The sequence below is a fragment of the Phyllostomus hastatus genome, unplaced genomic scaffold (genome assembly GCF_019186645.2).
Source record: "Phyllostomus hastatus isolate PE091 unplaced genomic scaffold, TTU_PhHast_1.1 phas_contig_64, whole genome shotgun sequence".
NCBI classification, from domain to species: Eukaryota; Metazoa; Chordata; class Mammalia; order Chiroptera; family Phyllostomidae; genus Phyllostomus; species Phyllostomus hastatus.
In genome coordinates this window covers 4,688,626-4,716,270 of record NW_025333928.1, presented here as the reverse complement: position 1 = coordinate 4,716,270, position 27,645 = coordinate 4,688,626, and the positions used below count along the sequence as shown (strand labels likewise).

Genomic DNA, 27,645 nt, shown 5'->3' with positions numbered 1-27,645 from the left:
ACAGGTCCCTAATGACACTGTTGTGAGTCCCAGGATCCATCTTGACAGCCAATCTAGCCCTGACCTTATCAGCTATATTAGCCAGTAAATCCCTCCTCTGCCATAAACCAATTGGAAAGGGTCCCTCTCCCATCTGCCTGCTCTACTGGGAATACTCAGAGAACAAAAAGACTCATGAAGGTAATTGTCTGATGACAGATTGTCCCCAGGTAAGAGCTACCATGGAGACAGAATCCAGCTAGCCTTTCCCAGGACACATAATTACAACTATCAACACACTTTCAAAGAGTATCAGTTCATAATTACAGACTCGTCTTATAGTAGATGTTTGGTCTTCTCAGCACCTTGCTCTGTTAATGGGCTATGCTGTTTCTCCACCATGGTGGGCTGAAGGAAAAGTCTTGACCCAGATCAGGGTTATCAGAGTGCCGCACACCCTTGGCCACACTAAGTGATCAAAAAGGGCAGGGGACTCATGACAAACCACTGAGAACCTTTCTCTGGGATTTTCCAAATTGGAACTGGAGGGAAGAAACCTTTCTTTCAGGGGCACCAAGTTGGGAGATATAAGTCTGGAGCTGTCAGCTACCACCTGCCCCAATGCTTGGAGAAAGCCCACTTACAGTAGGAGAAAAGGAAGCCAAGACACAGGTCTCGGAGAGCTTGCCTTCTCTGATGTCCTCAGTTTTCGCTCCCCAGCTAGGGACTAAATTTATAATCTACCTTATAGCTCAATGTTGCCATGTGACAAGATAGTAGGAACTTGGGGGCCTGGTGACATGGTAGAGACACCTACCCACCTGCCTATCCCGGCACTGTTAAGAGAGAAATGACCTATCTGAGCCACTGTATTTTCATGATCTCCTTGTTATAGCAGGCCTAGTCCGTACTTTTATTAATGTGAAGATGAAAAAGATATAAAAACAAACAGCTCTGATGGGGTTTAAATCTCTGAATATCACTGTCCTTTCAATATGATATTATAACTTTGGAAGTGCCTTCTCCATGCCAGAAACTATCCTTAATGTCTGCATTTAACCCATACCAATGCGACGGAGTGCCACTGTAATTCCCACTGTACAGCTCAGCGACTGAGTAGCTTACCTGAGGTTCAAATCCCACTGCCTCCCAAGCTTGTTTTTTCCATGATTTGTTGTGTAAGTCAATACAACTCCCCGCCTTTTTTTTTTTGGCTTAAACCAGTTCAAGCTAGATTTCTGTCACTGTAACAAAGCAGTTCTAATTGGATTTTTATTTCATCTAGTTTGTACATTCCTCTATGGAGTGCCAACTATATGATGCAGCATTTTCAGACACTATTAATGACTGCAAGCCAGACAATTCTCCAGACACCTGCTCCCATTTAACCATTCAGACCACAAGTGTAGCTACAAGACAACAGGGCACAATACAAGGAGACTGTCTTCTCAGAGGAAACACTAGACTTCCTGCCTGTAGCAGACATCATTAGATGGTTCACCCAAAACTCATTCTCAATCCCCCTTCTCCCTGCCTGCCTGAAAAACCAAAATACTCACTTTCTCAGCTTTCTCTACAGCCAGATAATGCAACTTGGGGCAATGAAAGGTATAACAGGCAGAGATTCCTGCACAGTAATTAAAAGTATGGGTTCACCAAAATGTTGTGGGTTTGATTTCGGGTCAGGGCACATACCTAGGTTGCAGGTTTGATCCCTGATAGGGGCACATATGGGAGGCAACTGATCAATGTTTCCCTCTGTCTATCCCTCTCTCTAAAAATGAATAAATATATCCTTGGGTGAGGATTAAAAAAAAGTACGGGCTCTAGAGACAGAATGCCTAGGTTTACCACTGCATTAAGTATATAAAGTTGGGCACTCAATCTCTGTTTCTTGAGGAGAATAAGTGCACAGATCTTGTGGTGGTTGTGGAGATCAGAGGAATTAATAAATGTAAAGAACTCAGAAGAGTATCTGGTATGTGGTAAACACTCTGTGTTGGCATTTGATATTTAATCACCTATACATGCTAATACGGAGCAATCTCTAAGATAGATTGTTAAGTCAGAGCAGAGAGGTGCAAAACAGCACAGCTCATGTTTGATCATATTTGTACGAATGTGGAGAGGCTGGGGTGTACATATACACATACCTGCTTGCGCATATGCAGACTACCTCTGCCAGGAGAGACCAGAACCTGTTCAGGGTGGTGGCCTCTGGGGCTCTGAACTGGGAGGACTTACTTCATTACATGTCCTTTCTTAACTAGATCAGACTTTTGGAATCATATACTTGAGTTACTTAAAGATTTTCAAACTGTTTTGTTTTAAGAGGCTTAACCCTCCTCACTTTGTGGGTTGTTCACCAACAAAATGGACAGACAAAAATTATGGCAATTATATCTCAATAAAACTGTAAAAGATTACAAAGGAAATGGACAGTTAGTCGCTTATAGTAGCAAGTATTCAAACACAGGTGGGATGGTAATGTTGGACATGCCCTGGAAGATTTCTCTAATGAACAAGAGGTTATATTTTGCCAACTTGAACATTCACCTGTTTGGTGGCACAAAAGGAGAACAGGGCTGGAGGAGAGGCCAGGATATGATAAAAAATGATGCAACCATCACTGACTGCTTGTATTAGACAGGATGCACAGCAGGGGTGCTCTAAGGGCAAGCTTGTCCCATCTGAAGAGCATGGGCTGTGGAGCCAGACAGATATGGCTGTGACTCCTGGGCCAGCCACTTCCTCACTGTATGCACTGGACCACATTAACTAATACTCTCATCTGTAAAATGTGAGCCATGAGCAGGCTAGTGAATGTAAAGCCCACAGCAGGGTACCAGGCACATAGTGAAGTGCCTGAGGAATAGAGATAGCCATCAACAGAGGGGGAGAGTGATCAACTTTAAATAACTTGTTTGGTTGTCAATCTTTTAATGTACAAACATAAAAAAAAAAATGACAAACCAGAAAGCAGTTTTACACTGAATGAGTGGAGATAATTATATATAGTTGTCAACCCCATAAATGGATACTGAGTCAGTACAGTGCCTGCTAGATCCAAGGCTAAACAGTTCCATGGAGAACCAGAGCACTCATAGGAGAATCAGAGCATTAAGCAAGGCCAACATTCTCAGGACTTCACTTCTAAATCTTCCTTCTAAACCAAGAAGTCAGAGCAGAACCAGGGAGGACTGTACTATTAGCCAGAAGACAGTAAGGATGGTATTGGCAACTTCACTGACTGCTTGGGACTCTTGTGCCACATAGTGATTTTAAGAGGCCCCAGTATATACATGTGATTGGGCCAGAGTACAGATATTTTGGTGAAGTTTATGGCAATTAAAGGGAGGGTTTTATGGCAGGGAACAGATATCACAAATGCTATGTCTTCAATGAAATAAGGCATATACGGCTGCCTGCAAATACCTTGAAGCAAGGAATGGCTGCCAGACTAGTCCATCCTCATGGGAGATTCAAACCTGGGACTTCGCAAAAATAAAATCTGGGTGCTAAGGATCCCCCTTCTAGTAAAAGCCAAAGGCCCTACAACAGAATGTTAAGTCTTTTCTCAGTCACCCTTGGTTAAAATGACAGTTGAAGTCATCTGGGAAAAAAGAGAAATACCACCACCACCCCTTTCTCATTTCAGTAGCCAACATGAATCGGAAGCTTTTCAAGCCATGAATACTTTTTCTTCATGATTATAAGCAATTGTGGCAACTGGCCAAATATGTTAGCAGCCAGCAAGCTTAGAGTGACCCTGTGAGTGGTGCTCACTGTGGGAATTTATGGCCATGAACTACATACCAGCTTTGTAACTACCATGCTGGGACAGACTGCTCTGCTCTGCAGCCAGCCTCAGGTAGGCCCCAGCCATCCACAGGACCAAGGGTGGGAGCATTGGGAGCAGATGATTCTGTGCTCCACATATAATGAATGGTATGAAGTGACTGTTAATAGATACAGTTTAAGCAGAGCATTTGGAGACAACTCTTCCAGACATTCTATATTAAAGTCTTAAGAGCTTAGACTGAGGATGATTAAGAAATTCCAAAGAATTAAACAAAAACCCAACAACAACAAAAAAGGATGGGTAGAAGGTGTCAAAGACACAAGAGATCTTTGTAGATGTTGACTGGCTCACTTTGTCCCCAAGTTTATCTTAGAGCTCAAGCGAATTCAAGACATGAGGCAGAGACATTAGACCTGTGTCAAAGGCAAAAACTTCTGATAGTAGCTCTTGGTGACGTCAATCATCAGCTCCTGGGTACATTCTGGGAGCTCCCCTGAGAAGAGTCCTGGGGAAAGAAAGACCTGGTCAACCATGGGGAGTCAGGGGAGGTCTGCAGCTCTGATTCCTGTTTAAACCCCACAGGGGCCCTTTTCTTTAGTCACAAAATGTTGAAATGCTAGGTTTTTCCATCTTTGGTACAGAATATTTCCACTGATCTTCTAGATGATAAGAATTTTTGTGTTGGGGGGTAATAAAAAATATTGTTCTCAAAATGGAGAAATATATTCCAGGTAAAAGACCTTAGTACATTATTACATGATCTGAAGAGTTAAAACAACTCTGACTACGTTGGAGGTTGCTCCAGACAAAGACTTGTCCATCCTTTGGATTCTGGTGTGATACTTCCTGGGCAAGCCAAGGTGAACACTCTTGAAGAAAAAAACTGCCCTGTTATCCAGACAATGAAATGAATCCAACATCCACCAGACAATATATAGGTGGGAATACAACAGAAATGTCCTATAGGAAAACAAAAGGTGAACATCATATTGAAGAATATCCGGGAAAGAGGCACTCTCCTACACTATGGGTGAAAGTGCAAACTCATACAATTATTTTGAAGAGCAATTTAGGAATATCTAGCAAAAGTTTTAAAAGTTCATACCTTGTGACCTGACAATCCAACTTCAAGTATTTGTCCCACAGATAATGTTGCCCAATTGAACAATATATGTACAAGAGCATCAATGCAGCAGTTTCTAATTGTGAATAACCAGGTACTATACAATTTCTAACGACACCCTATACCAGGGCACAGGCTATTTACATTGTGCTACATTTATGCAATGAAAAACACATAACCATTAAAAGAAATGAAGTGAATCTCTACATACTGACAAGAAAAAAATGCCTAAGATGTACTGTTAAGAAATCAAGTTTCCATACAGAATAAAATATTGGGCTTCTGTTCATAAGCAGCCATGATGGGCTATTACTTCAATTATGTCCATGATCTGCCTGGCTTCTAGGAGCCTGAGTTTTGGTTCCTGACCCAGATTCTCTCTAAATAAGTTGCCTCTCACTTTGTTCCAAGACTCAGTTTCATGGGATGGAGCTCGGCAAAAATGAGCTGGTTTTCCTGCAACCCTGTGCCTCTTACTAAAGATGGAAACTGACAATTGTAGCATTTAGATGGTTAGTATTTTTTGTGAAACTATGTAAAATGAATATGGGAAGTATCTTGTCACAGTGCAAAAAGTACTAAACTCTAAATAGGGGGTCTAACTGCTCATCAAGGCTTCCCCACTAACCAGCTCTCACGCCTTGGATAACACACCCTCTACGCCCATTTCCTCATTTAAACGGTGATCTCTAAGGTCCCAGGAAGCTTGAATCTTTCATCAGAGGCTCCAAACACAATGAAATCCCTAGCAGTGCTTCCCTGACATCTGCCATTAGTCATAAATTGGTTCTGAGGACCTTCGATAAGTTAAAAGAGACTAAGAAATTTCTCTAGCAACACACTTCTCATCTCAGATCAGAAGCTTGCCTAACAATCTGACCTAGTACTTGCTGAGAACAATTAACACTTTTTCACAGTGGGAACCCGATATGGGGAGAATTAGTAAAGATGTCTTTCCCTCCTCTGTAAATGCAGAGATACATAATACAGTAGGATGGCCAATTTCCTCCCTAAAGAATCTGGGTGGATGGTATTGTCCATCTTTGAAATTCATATTCAATGATCTGAGTAATGAGATTGTTTAAACTAGAAAAACAATCTACATAGTGGCAGGTATCCATCTGTGAATTGGTAATGTGCCTGTGTATACACCACAGAATTTCAACTGTGTAAACACCATGTATAAGAAATGACACTATCCTGGGGTAGGGGAGGATGTTAGGTTTCTGTCTTCCTTTGATTTCAGTGTTTTCCAAGCTTTGTAGGATAAGCATGTATTACTTCTGTTTCTCCACATGCTGTGTAATCGGGAACTCTGAGCTCATGAAGGGCTTTACCAGAGAGCATTGTCAGCCAAGGTCAAGAGGGGATGCATTTACTTCTCTCAGGTGTCCTAGAGTTGTCACCGGTCTTAGACTTGCTTTGTTAATTTTTCAGTTTGGACATTCCTGGGCTGGGCAGGAAGTTCAAACTCCCAACCAATGTTAGTTGTAAGGCCGTAGTTAGAATTCTCTGGAGACTTCCTTTGCCCACCTACAGCCCAGGCAAAAGAGACATGTTTCTTTGTATTCTTCCTGTGCTGGTGGCAGACTTGTTCTACATCAACTTTTTATTGAGGGACAGGCACCCATTGAAGGGGCCTCTGCCATGTGTGTATACAAGGCTTTCCCTCATCCCCACACAGTATAAAACCCTGGACCACTCTACTCTGAAGACGGTATCGACTGAGGCATGCTTACAATGTCCACTTAGGTTTGTTTTTCCTTCTGACGCTTGATAACTTCCTTATGCAATTATGAATTTAAAAGGATATTTGTCATGTTGTAAACATTATTCTTAGGTACTTTGTAGAAGGAGAATTTTTAAGTTAGCTAGACTAACATACTGTCAGAGGCAGAAATTGCATATATTGCTTTTGTGAAGAAAAATAAACTTGAGTTTTCACAACAAATACCCACAGTTACCTGGGCAGCCTGAGAAAACAGTGAACGGTGGGACCACAGTCTCTGGGGGTAACACTGTGTTGTCAAGAATTTTGCAGCAGTCTTTCAACACACACCGACGCCCCTGAAATTAAAATCTTATTAATAGGAAATAGATCAGGAAATAAGAGTAAACGTTGTCTGCTATATGGAAGGTTATTTTATATTTTCTTCATTTGTGGTATCTTACAAAAGCCAGGGACAGTGACAAGAGGCTTGGCCAGAATTCCCTACTTCAGATGGTAACTGACAAGAAGGAAGAGGTAAGAATGTGAGCATCAGTGTATGTGATTATGTGTGTGTGTGTATATGTGGGGTGAGGGCTGTATGTTAGGGACAATTCAGGTTATCTTAGGCATTGTGGACTATGTGAAATTCAGTCTTCCAATGGCTCTGTTTAAGTTAATTCTTTTTTGTTAATTTAGTGGACATCTGTTTCACCTGCCCAGCATTTGTTCTCCTTTTGTCTTTTAACAGAACCTGCATTTCCCTTAAGAACTATCTCTATGCCCAGCTCAGCCCATGTTCTTCAATTCCTATCCCACACTCCAAACCCCAAGCTTGCCACAGTGACTGGCTTAGGGAATTGACACTTGAGCCAAAAATCAGTCTGATGAATATCAATGTTGGGACTTCAGCTGGGGGACCAGTGGGAAAAGAAGCTCTTCCCAATGAAGTTTCTAGAGGACAGGATGGAGCTGGGAGCAGCCATCTTGTTTCCATGAGGAAAGAGCCCTGCCTGAAAGCCTCCCAGAAAAAACATAAAAGGGAAGGAGATGGATTCTCATGACTTCCATTGAATCCCTAGAGCCACTTGTGCAGGAAATTAGAATTCACTTCTATACTTGTAATTTGTATTAACCTATCCATCCATCTGAAGGATTAGGCTGAACCTTATGCCTGTGTTTGCCCACTGCCACCAATTTTCAGTTCTGCCACCAACTACAGCATTCTGAGGGAAAGAGGTGAGGTCTGGGAAAGCCATCTGTTCCATGGGTTAAGGGCAAGGAGATGCTCCTGTATGCAGTTTAGAGGTATGCTTCAGGCTACCTGCTGTAAGTTTCAGTCTTGACTGACTTATGTTTCTATCAACAGGACCTGTGATTCATTGTGTTCTGGTCAAATGATCTCATGCAATATACCTAGCTGAGAATGGGGAACTTCTAACAAATACCAGGACAATGCTAACCTGTTAAGACCTCAGATTTTACCAAAGAATATGAAAGATACTTTCATTTGATTATGTCCAAATTTTCCCCATTACTAAGTACCCAAATTAGATGTATTTCCAGAAATTTCCAGGTAGGTTGCCAAATGAATTTTTACCTCTAAAAAGCTTGTACCTCTAAGATCTGAATTTCCTAAGCATCTACTAAGTTGTCTCCAGCTGTGTGGACAATATAGCCTTGGCAATACTTGGCAACAAGTACTTGGCAGCTTTAGCTCAGAAGCAAGTCATTACTGCAGCTATTCACCCTCCTTGCAAAGTTCTCCCCCATGAATTCCCTGATATTGTCAATTGCAAATATCCAGCAGATGATCAGCTCCCTGGTGAATTCCAAATGAACTCAAAGATGTTATCTAAGCTCCTAATAACTCAGACTAAGCCCATGGAGCCCTGACTAAAAAGGAAAGAGAACATGGTACAATACATTCACACACAGAGATTTATGCACAGTGGACTGTGACAAAGAGGAACAGGGGACACAAATCTTCTGTGTACCACTAGCCACCACACAGCCTGTATGCACCTGCTTTGTGCACTGGTTGACCATTCTGGCCCACTTAGAGAAATGATGCTCAACTGGGCTTCAAAGCATTCTGGGTAAATTAGATAGCAGCAAAGTAAGAAATGAAGGTGTGTTTTAGACATAATGGATGGGCAATAGCAGAGAAGGTTAACAGCTGAAACTGCTTCTTTATTCTTTCCTGGAGAACATTCCTGACGGGGTCAAGAAGTATATGTTGCTAGTATTAAGCTACCTCTATCTCCTGATGCAAGTTCTTCAGCATCTCTGAGCCTTGGTGTCCTCATCTGTGAAATGCCATAAAACCAACCTGCAGGGATGCTGTCAGGATTAGAGTGGTAAATGAACAACACACAGCACAATAACAGTGCCTACTAATAATGCCTATTGGGCTTTTCCTGCTGTCACCTGGGCAATCTGATTAATACCTACAACTTCATGTATCCAAACAGAAGCAGGACTATCAGGCACAGGATGCTGTAGGAAGGATCTGTGTGTCATGGGGCATGCCAGATTCTAAAAGAATTAATTACTGCTAGCTCTGAGATTCTACAATTCTTAAAAAATCTTTCTCCTCACATTACCTGAGAATCTATAAAGGCTCAGTAAATAAGTATCACTAATGCTGAACAATGACTATGTCCTGCAAGTGAACTGATATATTGAAAAGTGATCTGAGAATTAGAGCACCTGACCATAGGACTAGAATTCCCCAAGTATTGGGGATAGCATTTGGATTTGAACCTTTCAGATATTTGTTCTAGGGATAAAGGACAGGGCTAAAGGCTTATGCTGCTACAGTGATATCTTCTCTTTTCCATGGGACATACCAGAAAAGAGCAGCTGTGGTTTAGAAAGCCAGCTTTTGTCAAACAGAATGAGAAGACAGGGTGGATTTCACTATCTTTCTCTTCATAGCAGACCAAGCCAAAACTTTCTGTCTCTAATACTAGGAACTCTGGAAGAGAATACTTGGCAAAACCACTACTTCCCTTAATCTGAGCAACAAATCAGATTGGAATACTTTTCACAGCAATGTGGTTCTCCCCTCCACTGTAGCCTTTGCTGTGCCCTTGTGGCTCCTGGAACATTAACTGCACAGTTGCTGGAAGGTTTCTGATACTTGAAGGTTGAAGTCTTATCCAGAGCAGGGAGCTGGCTCTGTATTAATAGGAGTAGCCATTTAAAAACATGAATAAATCTTGGCTTTTTCTAGAATCTGGTCTCAGGTAAAAATTTAAAGTGTAGGAAATATTTTTCCTAAACACTTCAGCAGTTTGGTTCTGATAATTAACATTCTTATAAATCCTAACTAAAATCAAGTTCTTCATCTATGAAAATACCAAGAAATCTAATCTTGTGAAGCTTAGTGAGATCAAACTGATACTGAGGCTTCCATGCACCAGGGTCCTACAGGTTCTACTGAGCAAAGGGTTCCTATGCACCCTGCATGCCCATTATCCTCAACTACCTGCAATTCCCATGAAGTCATGTCATGTGGGACTCTGAGCCTTATATATGCCAAGCTCTTAATTGAAATGCCCATAATCCTGTCTATGAGCCAATTTTGCCTCACCCTTCACTCACCTGTCACCCCACCAGACTGTAGGATCCATGAGGTAAGGCAACAAGTAAGCCATATAGCAGCATGACCATTCATATTGCCTGGGTTCAAATCCCAGCTCCACTTAATAGCCTAATCAATCCTGACATCTAAGGTCTTCAGTCTCCTCATCTACAAACAGGGATAACAACAGCACCTACCATCCTCAGATGGCTGTAAGGAGTAAATGGAAAAATCCAAGGAAAGAGTTTAACATCATAGGGAATAGGTTTGATAAAGATTAGCCATGATTATAAATGCCTAGCAAAAAGCTCCAAATCCAATATAATGCCAATAGACCAGAAACTACTTCTACCCTGTTTGGTCAGAGAAGCAGAGGCTCACAGATGTGAGGGACAGGAGCTAGAGAGGAAGTGAGGCTGCTTAGCCAGCCAAGTCACCATACTCACAATCACACAGTTCTTGCCAACATGAACGTAAGAGCCAATCTGAGCTGCGTTGACCACACAATCTTCCTCAATAAAAACATGGTCCCCGATATGTAAAGGGAAGAATGCAACGCTACAGAAAGAAAAGAAGATGAACAAAGAAAGGTCAAGGTAACGTATTCCTCATCAAGGCTTACAGAACTACAGAACCTAAACTCAACTTCAACATCTTGTCTTGGTAAGACTGTTCCTAGCAAGGAAGAAATCCTCAGGCTAGGGAAATTGTATAATTCTACTAGCTCAAAATCAGAAATATTAGACCAAGGAAACAACAAGGCAGAAGGGGCACAATATTTTATGCTAAAAGAACCGGCACCAAATACAAATGAGTGAATGAATGTGCTCATCCCTGATCCCTTTGAAAATGCTCACAGGTCACATTTTTAGTCATCTGCTCTATAATATGTCAGGGGACAGACATCAGGTTTGTGGAATATAAATTCTAGTACCCAGTATTCTGAAAATGTATACACGCATTCATTTTATTGAGTGTCTATTATATGCCAGACTCTATGCTAGGAAATGGGGACACAATGGCAAAGATAAGCAATTCAATCCTGCCCACAAGGAGCTTACAATCAAGAGAAGAAATTAGCTTAAATAAGTAATTATACAGTAAGTAGTTAGTTACACAGTGAAAAAATACCATGTCATGTGAGTATATAACAAGGAGACTTGACCCAGAATGGAGGTTTGGTAAAAGCTTAATTGAAAGTGACATATAAAGCCCTGGCTGGCATAGCTCAGTGGATTGTGTGCGGGCTGCGAACCAAAGTGTCGCAGGTTCGATTCCCAGATAGGGTACATGCCTGGGTTGCAGGCTATAACCCCCAGCAACCACACACTGATGTTTCTCTCTCTATCTCCCTCCCTTCCCTCTCTAAAATTAAAAAAAAAAATCTTAAAAAAAAGAAAGTGACATATAAGTCAAGACTTGAATGTGAGTTAGTAGTAGGCTTTCTGCAGGCTTCTAACATTGTTCTCATTCTCTAGGATTCCTTAAGTGTCATGGAGAGTGGTTCATGATCATATTTACAAGTAATTTCAGTACCTTGGGATGGAAAATATTTGGACTGGAATGAATATTTTGTCAAAGATGACATCTGTCCTCCAAAGACCTATAATTTCTTTAAATTTTCCTGAATTCCATCTTATTTTTAGTCTAAAACACCTTGTGAGGCAATGAAGTCCTTGATCTCATCACAGTCTACAGCAGTACTGCCAGTTCTTTAATCTTAGTCAAAAATTCCAAACTTTATACTATCATCAGGTTCTAGTATTGGGACATGCATATGCATGGGAAGAAACCCACATCACCCTCTATTCAAGAGTTGTTGCTACTTATATTTTCATATTTCTATATTTCTCATGTGGACCATTCTTATTTACACATCCCTTCAACTCACCAACAAACCCCTTCTATATGCCAGACTCTATGCTAGGAACTGGGGCTACAATGGCTAGGATAAGCAATGCAATGTTCATCCTTAAAGCTTTTCTTGGACCATATCTAATCCAATAATGACTTTAGCAGAAGGTAAAGTTATTACCTTCTGCTAGAAGCACCTCTAGCAGAGTATCAATCACTGCATGAAACCACAAAAGGGAACCTACCACAAGGTTTTCTGGTTTCCCTCAATAGCCTACTGAGCTAATGAGCAAATGGTTTCCTGTGAATGATTTAGAGTGACTCCCTGCTCCAATCCCTATATATAATGGAAAGCCTGGAGCTGAATATCATTATGGGAGATGCAGGGTTATTCCTGCATGATATACTCCTAGGTATTAGAGTTAGTCTGAGTTAGCTACTATCTTCTTTGTTCACCCCTTACCTTGTTCATACCAATGTGACAGGAGTATCACATTATATAGTGGCAATCACATTATAGTAGCATATTATATAGAAGCTATGTGTTTATATAAATGTTTCTACCACTAGGTTTGAAGAACCTTGAGGCAGGAATGCTATTTTATCCATCTTTATATGCCCTGCTTATAACTTAGTGCTTGTTGAATTACTGGATGAAATGCTGATGGTGTTACAGGTAGAAACCAGGAGAATAAATTAGTCAAGGGGAAGAAAGGCAAAGAGGATACCAACACAGCAGGTATAGTAGTCAGTTTTCCTGTACTGTCCATGCTCTTTCTTGGACAATCTTTATTCCTGCTGTGAGATCAGTGGGCCTGACTTGACTTCCCCACTAGGTTGCAGCTGTTTAGACTAGGAGTGGACACTTAACTCATGCCAAGCCAATCAGATTCCCTCTCCCTTGAATCTGAAATAAGACCTAAGATCTCTAGTTGGTATCTGTTGGAAGCCTAAATGGAAAAATGATATAAATAAGGGGCTGAGACAGCAAGGTTGGCTCCAGGAGGAAAGAGGGAAGACACATCCAACCAGAGGAAGGAGAGGAAAGCAGAGGTGCAGAGAAGGACAGATAAGAGATAGTAATAATTTTGGAGAGAGTGAGTACTGGATATACAGAATAGTTGTCTTGATCCTGGCTAGCTGACTAGTTTTGAGGTCTAATCCCTCCTAAGGCCTCTCATATGGCTTGGCCTCTTTTTCTATCCTTAGGTTCCATCGAACATTCCTATGACTGTTTAATAAGAACCTCTTTTGCTTTTGCCAGCTGAAGTGGGTTCCATTTCTGGCAACCAGCCAACCTCAACTAGACTAGGGTGACTACCACTGCCTAAGTTGTGCTCATTATGGTGAATTGTTCCTCAGTGTCCCCAAAAACAGCATAGACCCAGTCCTTACCCCATAACTCAACAAATGGATAACACTATCAGTAGTAGCATCTTGCCCAAGAATGAAACAACATAATTAAGTTACATACCCTTTGCTGAATTTCTTGAATGGTGGCCTTATGACACTCCGACTCTTCACAACACAATGACGTCCAACTCTTACATTTGCCAGATCCCCTCGGATAATACAGTCATTCATCACAATGGTCTACAAAACAAAGCACATTTAAAAATTATCAGCATAGATGAAAACATAACAACAACAAAAAAGAGTAGGTAACAAGACACTGACTGAGACTTATGCTTTGATACACTGAGTCACATGTAAGGTTAAGTCCTTGTTTAGACCCTGATGTGAACAAACCAACTACAAAAGAAGATCTTAAGATACCGGAAAGACTAAATGTGGACTGAGGATTAGAATGACATTAGGGAATTACTTGTAAGAGAATTGCCCTCATAACACTGACTGCGTGGATTGCTGTTAAAGTTTGGTCTCGAAAGTCATGGAGAGTAAATTTTATCTGTGTTACTACATGGGTCACAAGGGCAAGTTTGGCCACAAATTCCTGGAATTTGAGTTCCAACCCAATGGGAAATTGACATATGCCAAAAACAGCATTTACAAAAATGATGTCATGATCAGAAAAGAGGCTTACATACATACAAGTGTCATGGAGGAACTGAAGGAAATAATAGATGACAGTGAAATTACCAAAAGAATGATGCTTTGTGGTTTCCTCCTGACCGAGTGGGCTGGTAGGAACTTAAAGTTGTCATTGAAAATGAACACATTTCTTTCACAATATGAAAAACTGGTTCCCTTATTGATATCAATCGATCCAAGGATCAGAATACTCACATGGATTTCATTATTTTGTCCAGGGCCTGAAGTGTTTGGTCTTCAGTCTTACTGGATTACACTTCAAGAGTAAACCAATCTACACTGAATACTGGTATGGATGCAAGAGGGTGGGAATAGCTGTTTTTAATTATCATTATCAGGAAATTTTTGTGTATATCAGGTCATTATTTTTTATACACTATAAAAGATTATCTTTAATAAGTACATAACAAAGTGCAACTTTTTCCATATAGTTTATTGATTATGCTATTACAGTTGTCCCATTTTCCCCCCTTCACTCCCCTCCAACCTGCATACCCTCTCCCACCCACATTCCCACTCTTCAGTTCATGTCCATGTGTCATATTTATAAGTTCTTTAGCTTCTACATTTCCCATACTGTTCTTACCCTCCCCCTGTCTATTTTCTACCTACCATCTATGCTACTTATTCTCTGCACCTTTTCCTCCTTTCTCCTCTTCCCACTCCCCTGTTGCTAACCCTCCATGTGATCTTCATTTCTGTGGTTCCGTTCCTGTTCTAGTTGATTGCTTAGTATGTTTTTCTTTTTGTTTTAGGTGTAGTTGTTAATAATTGTGAGTTTGCTGTCATTTTAGTGGACATGTTTTTTATCTTCTTTTTCTTAGATAAGTCCCTTTAACATTTCATATAATAAGGGCTTGGTGACGATGAACTCCTTTAACTTGACCTTATCTGAGAAGTACTTTATCTGCCTTTCCATTCTAAATGAAAGCTTTGCTGCATAGAGCAATCTTGGATGTAGGTCCTTGGCTTTCATGACTTGGAATACTTCTTTCCAGGCCCTTCTTGCCTACAAGCTCTCTTTTGAGAAATCAGCTGACAGTCTGATGGGAACTCCTTTGTAGGTAACTGTCTCCCTATCTCTTGCTGCTTCTAGAATTCTCTCCTTCATTTTTATCTTGGCTAATGTAATTATGATGTGCTTTGGTGTGTTCCTCCTTGGGTCCAACTTCTTTGGGACTCTCTGAGCTTCCTGAACTTCCTGGAAGTCTATTTCCTTTGCCAGAATGGGGAAGTTCTCCTTTATTATTTGTTCAAACATCTTTACCAGTTGTTGCTCTTCCTCTTCTCCTTCTGGTACCCCTATAATTCGGATGTTGGAACATTTAAAGATGTCCTGGAGGTTCCTAAGTCTCTCCTCATTTTTTTGAATTCTCGTTTCTTCCTTCTTTTCTGTTTGGTTGTTTCTTTCTTCCTTCTGGTCTACTCCATTGATTTGAGTCCCAGTTTCCTTCCCATCACTATTGGTTCCCTGTACATTTTCCTTTATTTCACTTAGCATAGCCTTCATTTATTCATCTAATTTGTGACCAAATTCAACCAATTCTGTGAGCCTGATCACCAGTGCTTTGAACTGTGTATCTGATAGGCTGGCTATCTCTTCGCCACTTAGTTGTGTTTGTTGTGAAGCTTTGATCTGTCCTTTCATTTGGGCCATTTTTTTTTGTCTTGATGAGCCTTTTCTGTAGTGAGGGGCGGAGCCCTAGGTGTCCACCCAGGTGGGTCAACCCAGTAGCTGGGTTGTGAGTAGCTGGGTTTATGTGGGAGAGGGGTCTGAGAGGGAACAATGGTGCTTGCTCTGCTCTCTGTAGGATTTCAGTCCCTTCCACTGCTTCCCCCAAGCAAACTGGGCCCTTCTGGTGCTGATTCCCTTGTGGGTGGGTTTGTGTACATTCTAGGACCCTGTGGGTTTCTCCAACGAATTCTCCTGTGAGGCTGGGAGTCTCTCCCAGTACCTCAACCCCCACAGGCGTTTTCAAATCGGTGTTTTGAGGCTTTACTTCCCCTCTCCGGGACCCTGGGTTGCACGGTCTGTCTCGCTCCCCAGTTTCACCTGGTTTATCTGGGCGCAAATGTGGGACCGCCCTGTCTGCCAGGCGAGTAGTGCACCCCATCCCTCCATGATCTGCTGCCTCACTGGCTCTGCCTGCTTCTGCCTTGTGCGTCCTGGTCTGCCAGCCACTGCTTGGCCCCAAGTCCTCTCCACCCGGCTGCCCAACTCGGTCCCTCCTACTGGTCTGGATGAATATGTCTTCTTTAACTCCTTGGCTCTCAGACTTTCATACAGTTCAATTTTCTCTTGGTACTGGTTGTTTTTTTGTTTCTAAATTTTGTTGTCATTTTTTTGGTTGTGCAAGGAGGCACAGTGTGTCTACCTACACCTCCATCTTGGCCGGAAGTAATTACAAAGTGCAACTTTTATTGTTTTAAAAAGATCTGAAAGTGTGGAAAAAAAAAAAACCTGCGTGCAGCTGAAGATGTTCCCCTGACACTACAAGCTTTACCCTGATCATCCTACAAATAGGTCTCACTGGATGAACAAACATTAACTGGGAACACCTCTAGTAGACTTAAGTTATGCACCTCCTCAGATTTACTCAGATCCACCTGTCCCCAAGGTGTGGCTGCTTGTTCAATGAGAGTCCTGGCTGCTCCTGCCTTTGTCTTATCTGGTAACACAACTACCTCCAACCTTTTACTCCCAGAGGTGGACTCACTGAGATTCTGGCTCCTCTCCCAGTTTTTGGACTCAGATTAATCTAAATGCTACACTGCAGGGTGTGGTAGCTGGCTTCCCCAGAAATTGCCCAGAGGGGTTAAATAACAACAGAGAAATCTGAAGAAACTAATTCCCCATACTTGGTAAAGAGTAGGCATTCTTGAAATATCTATTGAATAAATGAATGAATGTGGCAAAAAAAAAAAAAAAAGAAAGAAAGTGGATATGGCTGGGATTGCAACTGGAAACATAAACAAGGACTAAATTATAAGGAATTATGTACACTGCTCATAGAAGCTTAGATTTTTTTTTTCTTAGAGGATATATGTAAAGAATCAATGATGGGGGAAAGGCAGAAACTGTACTTTAACAACAATTAAAATTAAAAATGTAAAAAAATCAATAAAAGATATTAAGCTGAGGATTTAAACAAGTGAATGTTCATTTTAAAAACATTACTCTTGAAGCTGTCTGAAGTCTGAATGAAGGAGGCAAGAACTTTCACTGGAGGTAAAGTGATTCTTTAGTTGACTACAGTTGATGAAGGTAAAAAGAGATAATGAACCTTATTTAGGCAGCTGTAAATGAAAATGAAAATAATTGGAGGTACAGGAATCTGACCAAGCCTCCAGATCTAACTACCAATTTACAGGGAGGAGGTGGGATAGAGACCTCATTAAACAACCCCATGTAATTATAATCAGCCAAATTCAGAAATCTGAAAATCCTACATAAGAGTGATCCAGTTTCCTCAATATAAAAATGGCAAGGGGTAAAAAGGGGTAGAGAAAAAGAACTGTGACAGATTAGAAAGACTTAAGAGACACAGTAAGCAAACACAATGTGTACTTGACCTTATTTGGATCCTGTTTTAAATAAACCAAATGTAGAAAGAGATCTTGAGATACTAGAAAAACTGAACATGGACTGAGGATTAGATGATATTAGGGAATTAATGGTTTGGTTTTTTTTTAATTATAATAAGGGTTCTCTACTATTCTTTAAACATCAGTGAAACATATTCAAAGTACGTATGGGTGAAGTATACAGTGCTTGCAATTTGCTTTAAAATAGCTCAACTCCCTTCCCCAACCCTGGTCAAAAGAGGTATGGGTTTGGGGAGGGTCAGTACAGAGATGAAATAAGAATGTCAGAATCTTGCTCATTGTAGAAGCTGGTGAATTCATTATATGTTCTCTCTACTTTTGTTCATGTCTGAAAAGTTCCATAATAATAATGCTCATCTAACAAGGAATGAACTACTAATTCACTAATATATGCAAGAACATGGGTAAGTCTCAATAACCTTATGCTGAGTGAAAGAAGTCAGATATCAAACATTGCATGACGCCAATTACATGAAACTCTGGAAAATACAAAACTAACCTATATCAGTTTTACATCAATGGTTACCTGGAGCCAAGGACAGAAGGACGGCTGACTGAAGAAGGCACAAGTAAACTAGGGTGATGAAAATATTTTTTTAAATATATTTTATTGATTATGCGATTACAGTTGTCCCATTTTCCCCCCTTCACTCCCCTCCACCCTGTACACCCTCTCCCACCCATATCCCCCCCTTTAGTCATGTCCATGTGTCATACTTACAAGTTCTTTAGCTTCTACATTTCCCATACTATTCTTACCCTCCCCCTATGTATTTTCAACCTACATTCTATGCTACTTATTCTCTGTACCTTTTCCCCGTCTCTCCTCCTCCCACTCCCCTGTTGCTAACCCTCCATGTGATCTCCATTTCTGTGGTTCTGTTACTGTTCTAGTTGTTTGCTTAGTTTCTTTTGGTTTTGCTTTAGGTGTGGTTGTTAATAATTGTTGAGTTTGCTGTCCTTTTACTATACTTGTTTTTTCTTTATCTTCTTTTCTTAGATAAGTCCCTTTAACATTTCATAAAATAAGGGCTTGGTGATGATGAACTCCTTTAACTTGACCTTCTCTGAGAAGCACTTTATCTGCCCTTCCATTCTAAATGAGAGCTTTGCTGGATAGAGCAATCTGGGACATAGGTCCTTGTCCTTCATGACTTGGAATATTTCTTTCCAGGCCCTTCTTGCCTGTAAGGTCTCTTTTGAGAAATCAGCTGACAGTCTGATGGGAACTCCTTTGTAGGTAACTGTCCCCTTATCTCTTGCTGCTTCTAGGATTCTCTCCTTCATTTTTACCTTGGCTAATGTAATTATGATGTGCCTTGGTGTGTTCCTCCTTGGGTCCAACTTCTTTGGAGCTCTCTGAGCCTCCTGGATTTCTTGGAAGTCTATTTCCTTTGCCAGAATGGGGAAGTTCTCCTTTATTATTTGTTCAAATACGTGCTCAATCTGTTGCTTTTCCGCTTCCCCTTCTGGTACCCCTAAAATTCGAATGTTGGAACGTTTAAAGATGTCCTGGAGGTTCCTAAGCTTCTCATTTTTTTGAATTTTTATTTCTTCGTGCTTTCCTGCTTGGTTGTTTCTTGCTTCCTTCTGGTCCACTCTATTGTTTTGAGTCCCAGTTTCCTTCCCTTCAGTATTGGTTCTCCGTGCATCTTCCTTCATCTCTTTTATGGTAACCTGCATTTTTTCATGTAATTTGCACCCAAAATCAACCAAATCCGTGAGCTTCCTGATCACCAGTGTTTTGAACTGTGCATCTGATAGATTGGCTATTTGCTGGTCACTCAAAAGGATGAGTCCTGGGGGACTGATCTGTTCTTCTGTTGGAGACATGTCTCTCTCCTTTTTTTTTTTTTTTCCCAGTCTGGTTGCTCTTGTTACGGTGAGGGGCGGAGCCTTAGGTGTTCACCGGGGCTGGGTACCCCAGTCGCTAGATTGTGACGTTGTATGTGGGGGCAGGTGCGGGAGGGAACAATGGCGGTAGTTCCGATCTCCTGGGATCTCAGTCCCTTCTCTGGGGTCCTGGGTTACGCGCTCTGCCCTGGTCCACAACTGCCGCCTCGCTGGGTCTGCCAGCCACTACTTGCGTACTCAGGGTCCACCACTGCAATCTTGTGCACCCTGAAGGCTTACACGCTCCCAGTGCCTTATGCGTTCAGTTCTCCCCAATCTCCGCGCACAGCAACCCGAGCCCACTCCTCCTCAACGCCCCTCCTACTGGTCTGGATGAACGGGTCTACTTCAACTTCTTGGCTGTCCGACTTCCACTCAGATAAATTCTCTGTCAGTTCTGGGCGTTATTCTAGCTCTAAATTGTTGTTGTTCTAATCTTGGTTGTGCGTGGAGGTACGGTGCGTCCACCTATGCCTCCATCTTGCCAGAAGTCCTGGAAAATATTTTCTATTTTGATTGTGGTAATGGTTGCGTAGCATCAGTCAAAACTTGTCACCTTGCCAGTGTGGCTCAGTTGGTTGGAGCATCATCCCATAGACCAAAAGGTTGTGGGTTCAATTCCCAGTCAGGGCACATGACTAGGTTGTGGGTCCGATACCCAGTTGGGGTCTGTACAAAAAGGCAACCAATAAATGTTTTTCTCTCACACTGATGTTTTTCTCTCTCTTCTCTCTCTCCCCCTACCACTCTAACAACAATGAAAAAAAATGTCCTCAAGTGAGGATAAAAAAATAAAAATAATAAAAATACTTGCCATATTGCACACTTAAAATTGATACTTTTACTGTATGTACATTACACTTCAATAAAAATAATTTTATTAAATGTTACATCATAAAATGTTAAAGAAAGAAAGAGAATCTATACAACTTAGTCATTGTTTAGATTTTGAGGGTACGAGATCCTAAAATGGGGTGAGTAATCCTGGAGATCACACAAAAAATTCATTTGAAATGTAGACTTTGAGATACCAGTGGGGATGAGCCACAGGCAGTTCTAAATAAATATTTGGGGCCCAGGACAGAAGGTCATGCTAAAGAGGCAGATGGAGACACCTTGCTTATAGGTGAATTTAGATAAATCACTGGCCTGAACACCAGGCTCTGACAGGACACTAAAAGGGAAACAGAATCATACTTGGAAGACTTTACCAATCTCATATGCTTAGTTCTGTCTATAGAGCATCTACCCGTGGGAAAACGGGGTGGGTGGAAGTAGAAGAGGGTATAGGGGAGATCAATTTCAATGGAAAAAATACAATAAAAAAATAAACTATTACAAAAATCCACCAATAAAAAGAAACTTTCGCATCTGCTGCTGATTGTAAAGCACCGCAGTTCTTGGTTTTTTAAAGCTATCTTCTTCAAGCTAAAAGAGGTTCTATTTCTAGTATATACTTCTTTTATCTGAGAGACTTAATTTACTTCAATCATTGTTTTCAGTTTATGTGTCTATCTATAATCAGAGAAAATGACTGCCTTTGCTTTCAGAAGAAAACAACATTCCAACAGTTCTGAGTGTTTGGTAATGGGTATTGTCATTTTATTGTTTTAAATAAAGATAACAATTGTAATCTGGAAATTAAGAAAATCCATGTACATTCCTCTGTCAGCCTAAATTACAGTCCCAGTGAAGAAGCAAACACACAAATAACATAAATAGTAAATCATATTACAAGTGGTCAAAGAATTTAGCAAGAATAAATCCTGGCTTCCTATTTATAAAGGGTGGAGCTAAAGAAGAGAAGTGATTCAAAATTGAGACAACAGTGTATTAAAATGAAAGGTGCCAAAGAGGACCTTACAGGGAAGAAAATGGTACTGAAGCAGAGTTCAGTGCACTGAACAGGTATTAGGCAGAGGTGAAAATTGGAGGTATAAGGATAGTACCTGGAAACCTGTTTTGTTTGGCTCATGCAACATTTTTATCATTTAAATTAGCTGTTAGTATTTGAAGAGTAGGATGTTTTACATTTGTAAAAATCCAGATTTCTAGTTTCTTTTGAGAGAATCAGAAGCTCTGGAAACATAGTCCTATTTTCTCACAACAATCAGCTTGCTGAACAATGATTAAAATAAAATTTAAAAAAAAACAAAAAACAATCAGCTTGGGCTTTGCTAGGTCATGTATTCTCCCAAGTTACCAGGCCCCATAACTCTGTTGTTTACACCCAGTCTTTTTTACTCATTTGATGGCTGTATACTCCTGTTGGCACTGTGACATCTGATATAAGTTCAGGAAAACAGAAATGTCTTATTTCTAAAAGGGACAGGAGCTGAAAACATATATGGATTGTTCGTAATAACAAAAGTAGAAACAAAATAACTATCCACCAAACAGATGAGGGGAATAAATTTTCACAGCAGTGAAAATGCACAAACCACATGAATCTTAGAAACAAATATTGTCATATAAGTGTCTTCTGTTGTCATTATTATAATTACATATAAAAAAGTCACAGAAAACTAAGTAACGCTAAACAAGCCTTGTATATATTATTTAGGGATACATATGTATATGGTATATTTTAAAATACAGAATTTATATGATACAACATTTAGGATAGTAGTTTCCTCTTGGAATAGGGCAGAAAAAAGGGACAGGAGAGGAACATAAAAGTAGCACCGTATTATACACATTATTATACATGCTATGTTCCAGTTCTTCAGTTGGGTGGTGGGTTCATGATGTTGACTTAATTTTTACATTTTATAACAATACATTATATATTACTCTTCTGTGTACACCAACTAGTACCAAATAAAACACCGTTTTAAAAAGGGACAGATGGGATTGCAGGATGGAGGGGGTAAAAGGGGACTAAATGGCAATGGAAAAAAGATACAATAAAAATTTTTTTAAAAAATAAAAAGAAGGCCCTGACTGGCGTAGCTCAGTGGATTGAGCGCGGGCTGCGAACCAAAGCATCGCAGATTCAATTCCCAGTCAGGGCACATGCCTGGGTTACAGGCCATGGCTCCCAGCAACCACACGTTGACGTTTCTCTCTCTCTCTTTCTCTCTCCCTTCCCTCTCTAAAAATAAATAAATAAAATATTTTAAAAAAATAAAAATAAGCCCTGGCTGGCATAGCTCAGTGGATTGAGCTCGGGCTGTGAACCCATGTCACAGGTTCAATTCCCAGTCAGGCCACATACCTGGGTTGCAGGCCATGACCCCCAGCAACTGCACATTGATGTTTCTCTCTCTCTCTCTCTCCCTCCCTTCCCTCTCTAAAATAAACAAACAAACAAATAACTAAATAAAATCTTTTTAAAAAAATAAATAATAAACATAAACATAAAAATAAAAATAAAATAAAATAAAAAGAAAGAGATGGCCCAAACAACCAAAACAATCTTGAAAAAAGGACAAACTTGGAGGACTCATATTTTCTGATTACAAAATTACTACAAAGCTACAATAACAAAAGCAGTATAGTACAGGGGTACTGACATAAGGATAGACATATCAACCAAGGGAACAGAAGTGAGACTCCACAAATAAACCCATACATCTATGGCCAATTGATTTTCTACATGATGCCAAGCGCATTCAATGGAGAAAGAATAGTGTCTTTAACAAACAGCACCGAGACAACTAGATTTTCACATCCAGAAGAATTAATGAATTAGGACCCCCTACATCACACCATATATAAAAATTAACTCAAAATGCACTAACAACCTAAATACAAGAGCTAAACCCACAAAACTCAGAAGAAAATATAAGAGTAAATCTTTGTGACCTTGGGTATGGCAAAGGATTCTTAGATATGACACCAAAAACTTGAGCAACAAAAGAAAAAAATAGATAAATTGGACTTCATAAAAATTAAAAACTTTTGTGCATCAAAGAACATTATCAACAAAGTTGAAAGAGCCCTGGCTGGGTAGCTCAGTTGGTTAAGGGTGTAGTCCTGATACTCAATGTTGTGGGTTCAATCTCTGGTCAAGGCACATACAAGAAGCAACCAATGACCCATCCAAGTAGCCCAGTTGGCTGGAGTATTGTCCAATATACCAAAAGGTTGTGAGCTCAAATCCCGACCAGGGTTACAGGCCATGGCCCACAGCAACTGCACGTTGACGTTTCTCTCTCTCTTTCCCCTCTCTAAAAATAAATAAATAAAATCTTTAAAAAAAATAAAAATAAGCCCTGGCTGGCATAGCTCAGTGGATTGAGCTCAGGCTGTGAACCCAAGTGTCGCAGGTTCACTCTTGGAATGGGGCAGAAGAAAGGGACAGGAGAGGAACATAAAAGTAGCACTTATTTTATGTCAATAAATTATACACCTAAATATGATAGAATAAACATATAATAGAATATTATTCAGCCATGAAAAGGATACATGCTGCAACATGGACGAACTTTGAAAAATTTATGCTAAGTAAAGTAAGCCAGACCTTCCCCTGCCAAAATACACAGGGCACATACCTAGGCTGTGGGTCCAAACCCTGCTTAGGGTGAATATGGGAGGCAACTGATAAATGTTTATCACATCAATGTTTCCTCCTCCCCCCACTTTCTCTCTTTCTTCCCCCCGCCTTCCTCTTTCTCTAAAATCAGTAAACATATCCTTGAGTGAGAATTACATTTATTTATTTTTTAAAGATTTCTTGTTTTTAAAGAGTTTTATTTATTTATTTATTTTTGGTGATGGGAAGGGAGGGAGAAAGAGAGGGACAGAAATATCAATGTGTGATTGCCTCTCACATACCCCATACTGGGGACCTGGCCTGCAACCAGACATGTTTCCTACAGTGGGAATCAAGCCAGTGACAACTTTGGTTCACAGGCCGGCACTCAATCCACTGACCCACAACAACCAGGGCAAGTGTTAATTTTTTAAAAAAGAAGCAACCAATGAATGCACAAATAAATGGAACAAATCGATGTTTCTGTCTCTCTCCCTTTCTCTCTCTAAAATCAATGAATAAAATTTTTTAAAAAAATACCTGGCTGGTGTGGCTCAGTGGATTGAGTGCCAACCTAAGAACCCAAGGGTTGCCAGTTCCATTCCCAGTCTAGGGCACATGCCAGGGTTGTGGGCCAAGTCCCCAGTAGGGGGCGCATGAGACAACCACACATTGATGATTCTTTCCCCCCCTTCCCCTCTCTAAAAATAAATAAATAAGATCTTTTAAAAAATAAAGTGAAAGATAATCTCGGAGTGGTAGAATTTATTTGCAATCATCTATCTGATAAAGAGATTTAATATCCAGAATATATAAAGAACTACAACCCAACAACAAAAAGATAGTACAATTTAAAAATGGGCAAAGGACTGAATAGACATTTCTCCACAGAATATATATAAATGACTAATAAGTATTTTAAAGTTATTCATCATCATTAGGGAAATGCAAGTCAGAAACTACAATGAAATACCATCCACGTCCACATTCAAAACCCAGAAAATAACAAGTGTTAGTGAAGATGTGAAGAAACTGGTACTCAATTGCATTGCAGAGAGAATATAAAATGGTTCAGTCCTTGTGGAAAACAGTTACAAAGTCACAAAGCTAAATATAGAATTACCATATGACCCAGCACTCCCACTCTTAAATATATACCCAAAAGAACTGAGAACAGGTACTCAAACAGATACTTGTACACCAATGTTCGGAGAAGCTTTACCCACAATAGCCAAAAGGTAGAAACAACAGAGGAAGTGTTCAACAAATGCATAGATAAACAAAAATGTGGTACATACATATAATAAAATATTATTCAGCCATGAAAAGGATACATGCTGCAACATGGACGAATTTTGAAAAATTTATGCTAAATAAAGTAAGCCAGACCTTCCCCCGCCAAAATACACAAATACTATATGATTTCACATAAATGAAATATCTAGCATAGGCAAATTCCTGATCATGGTATCTCCCCTGCCAGGTAAGCATAGAATAGGCAAATTCATAAACACAGAAAGTAGATTAAGGTTACCAGGGACTAGAGGAAGATGGAAATGGGGAGTTATTCCTTAATGGGTAGACTTTCTGTTTGGATGATGAAACAGTTTTGGAGACAGATAGTGGTGATGGTTGCATAACACTGTGAATGTAATTTATGTCAATAAATTATACACCTAAATATGATTAAAATGGCAAATTTTGTTATATATATTACTAGAATAAAAACAAAATCTTCCCTACAAAATCACAGAAAATGTTTTAGAATTAGCTGAAGGATTTCCAAAAAAACCTCTGTGCATTTGCTAGTGTGTCGGATGGAGTTAAATGAATTTATTTCTGGGCAAAAATAGTGTGTCTATAATTACTAATTATATCATTATATCTAGTGAACTATTTCTTTTCCATTAAATCTCATGATATGATGGGCTAATGGTGAGAGTAATTGTGTCTCTACTGAAAATATTTGTGATCTCTTGATTACAGTGATACTATTTTCCCTCAGGAGGTTAGAGATCTAACATTTCAAGGAAAACTGAGTATTCCAGACAGCAGGAGACACAGACTTAATCTCAAATATATCTTGGTATTTTCTCTGGTTCTGAAATGTTCTAATATTATTACTAAGTTTATACTCATCTCTCTGTTACTTCAATTTATTCAGACTACAAGATTCTGAGCCTTTAATATTTCATTTTACAAATTTGTCTCAAATTTTACTATCTTTCTACATCCTCATATTAATTTTAAGAGTTTCCATTAATACTGAATCATTATTATAAACAGATAATTATATTAATGTAGTATTACTTTAGTTTCTACACTAGTTTGTTACCTATTTATGTTTTATGTCCAATAGTTCAAAACTGTGTAATAATTTCAGTTCTGAGTACCACTGTATTGTGTTCCTGTCATATAAGGAAAAAGGCTTTCTGTTGGCTCTTTTTATTAAATCTCTTTTGTATTTAATAAATCCAACTTGGAAAATTAAAAACGAGAGAAATTTTCAATGTACAGCAATAAATGGGAAACATGGCAACATTTTATCTGCCCTGCTAAGGTGATAATTTGTGGAAAGAAGGCAACAGTATGCATCCTGGAGGTGGCTTTATTCCTTACCTTGCCATTGAGAACGATGTTCTGACTTCCGCACAACACTGACTGGCGACTAACTTTGTTCCCAGATGCCTGAAAGCAAACAGCAGGAAATGTGGGGGAGCGAGCTGAGTGGGTTTCTCCATCAAGGAAGTTCATATTGAGAAAAAACGACTTGAAATGGCATGTAGTCTACACTGGGATGAGTCCAGGATTTCAGTAAAGATAGAATGGATTAGGAAACTAGAGATTCAAAGAATGGATTCAGAATTTGAATGTCGTGAGTCTGTCTATAGCCTACTGACATCAGAGACATGGACTCAAGTCCTAATTCTATACCTCGTTTTAAAACCCTAAAGCCAGGATAAAGACTTCACCAGTATCACAGAACTGTGGGAATTCAATGAGAAGCAATAGTAGTAACATTGAGCAACTTACAGACATCATGTATTGACTATAAAGAACCTAACAATCTTCAGCACATAGCAATAAATTATGACAGGTTTTTTTAAAAATAGTTTTTAAAAGCCTGAAGCCGGGAGCTGTAATTAATATTAGGATGGACGAGACTTGTCCTGCTTTCTGAAAACCATTTTATCTCCACGAGGAAGTCAGGATTAAAATGAAAAAAGCCTAAACTGGCCATTTAAAGAATAAACAACAAGGCCAGGCCATACACGCCCATACATGCCACAGGGACCCGCCGGGGTGGGGCAGACACAAGATGGGGCACCGGCCCCAAAGGGACACAGGCTTGGAAAGGAAGGGCTGATGTGCAGACAGGCGCGCACCGTCTCGATGTACTCGGACTTGTTGTAGAGCAGCTCGCCCAACTCCATAGCCACCAAGTCTTTTCACCAGCTCCGGCCTGCTCCTGTCCAACACTGTCAGCGGGTCCGTCGGTCCCAGACGCCGGCTACTTCCGGCGAATCCTGCACTTCCGCTCCCAGGAGGCCTCGGGTCTCCT

General features: G+C 40.2%; 1 protein-coding gene and 1 pseudogene across 2 annotated transcripts; one reads left to right on the top strand and one right to left on the bottom strand.

Moving 5' to 3' along the window:
- Positions 1-1,233: 1,233 nt before the first annotated feature.
- On the bottom strand, positions 1,234-27,623 carry DCTN5 (dynactin subunit 5). Of its 2 annotated transcripts, XM_045849164.1 has the most exons (6): positions 27,470-27,623; positions 26,703-26,771; positions 13,530-13,648; positions 10,648-10,759; positions 6,869-6,971; positions 2,900-4,286 (listed from the first exon to the last, which is right to left on the bottom strand). In XM_045849164.1, the coding sequence occupies exons 1-6, from the start codon at positions 27,515-27,517 to the stop codon at positions 4,189-4,191; spliced, it is 549 nt and encodes a 182-aa protein (XP_045705120.1). In that variant the 5' UTR covers positions 27,518-27,623; the 3' UTR covers positions 2,900-4,188. The 2 variants fall into 2 exon arrangements, with proteins under 2 accessions (XP_045705121.1, XP_045705120.1); XM_045849165.1 differs by lacking the exon at positions 26,703-26,771 and having other exon boundaries at positions 1,234-4,286; positions 27,470-27,622.
- Positions 13,947-26,104, top strand: LOC123825409 (annotated as a pseudogene).
- Positions 27,624-27,645: the final 22 nt, after the last annotated feature.

What these genes read in the sequence shown, in the direction of transcription:
- DCTN5 (XM_045849164.1), bottom strand. Translation starts at nt 27,517, where the DNA reads ATGGAGTTGGGCGAGCTGCTCTACAACAAGTCCGAGTACATCGAGACG. An exon ending in AGTCCGAGTACATCGAGACG is followed by an intron (nt 26,772 to 27,469) that starts GTGCGCGCCTGT and finishes GTTTGCTTTCAG; the next exon opens with GCATCTGGGAACAAAGTTAG. An exon ending in TTCAAGAAATTCAGCAAAGG is followed by an intron (nt 10,760 to 13,529) that starts GTATGTAACTTA and finishes TTCTTTCTGTAG; the next exon opens with CGTTGCATTCTTCCCTTTAC.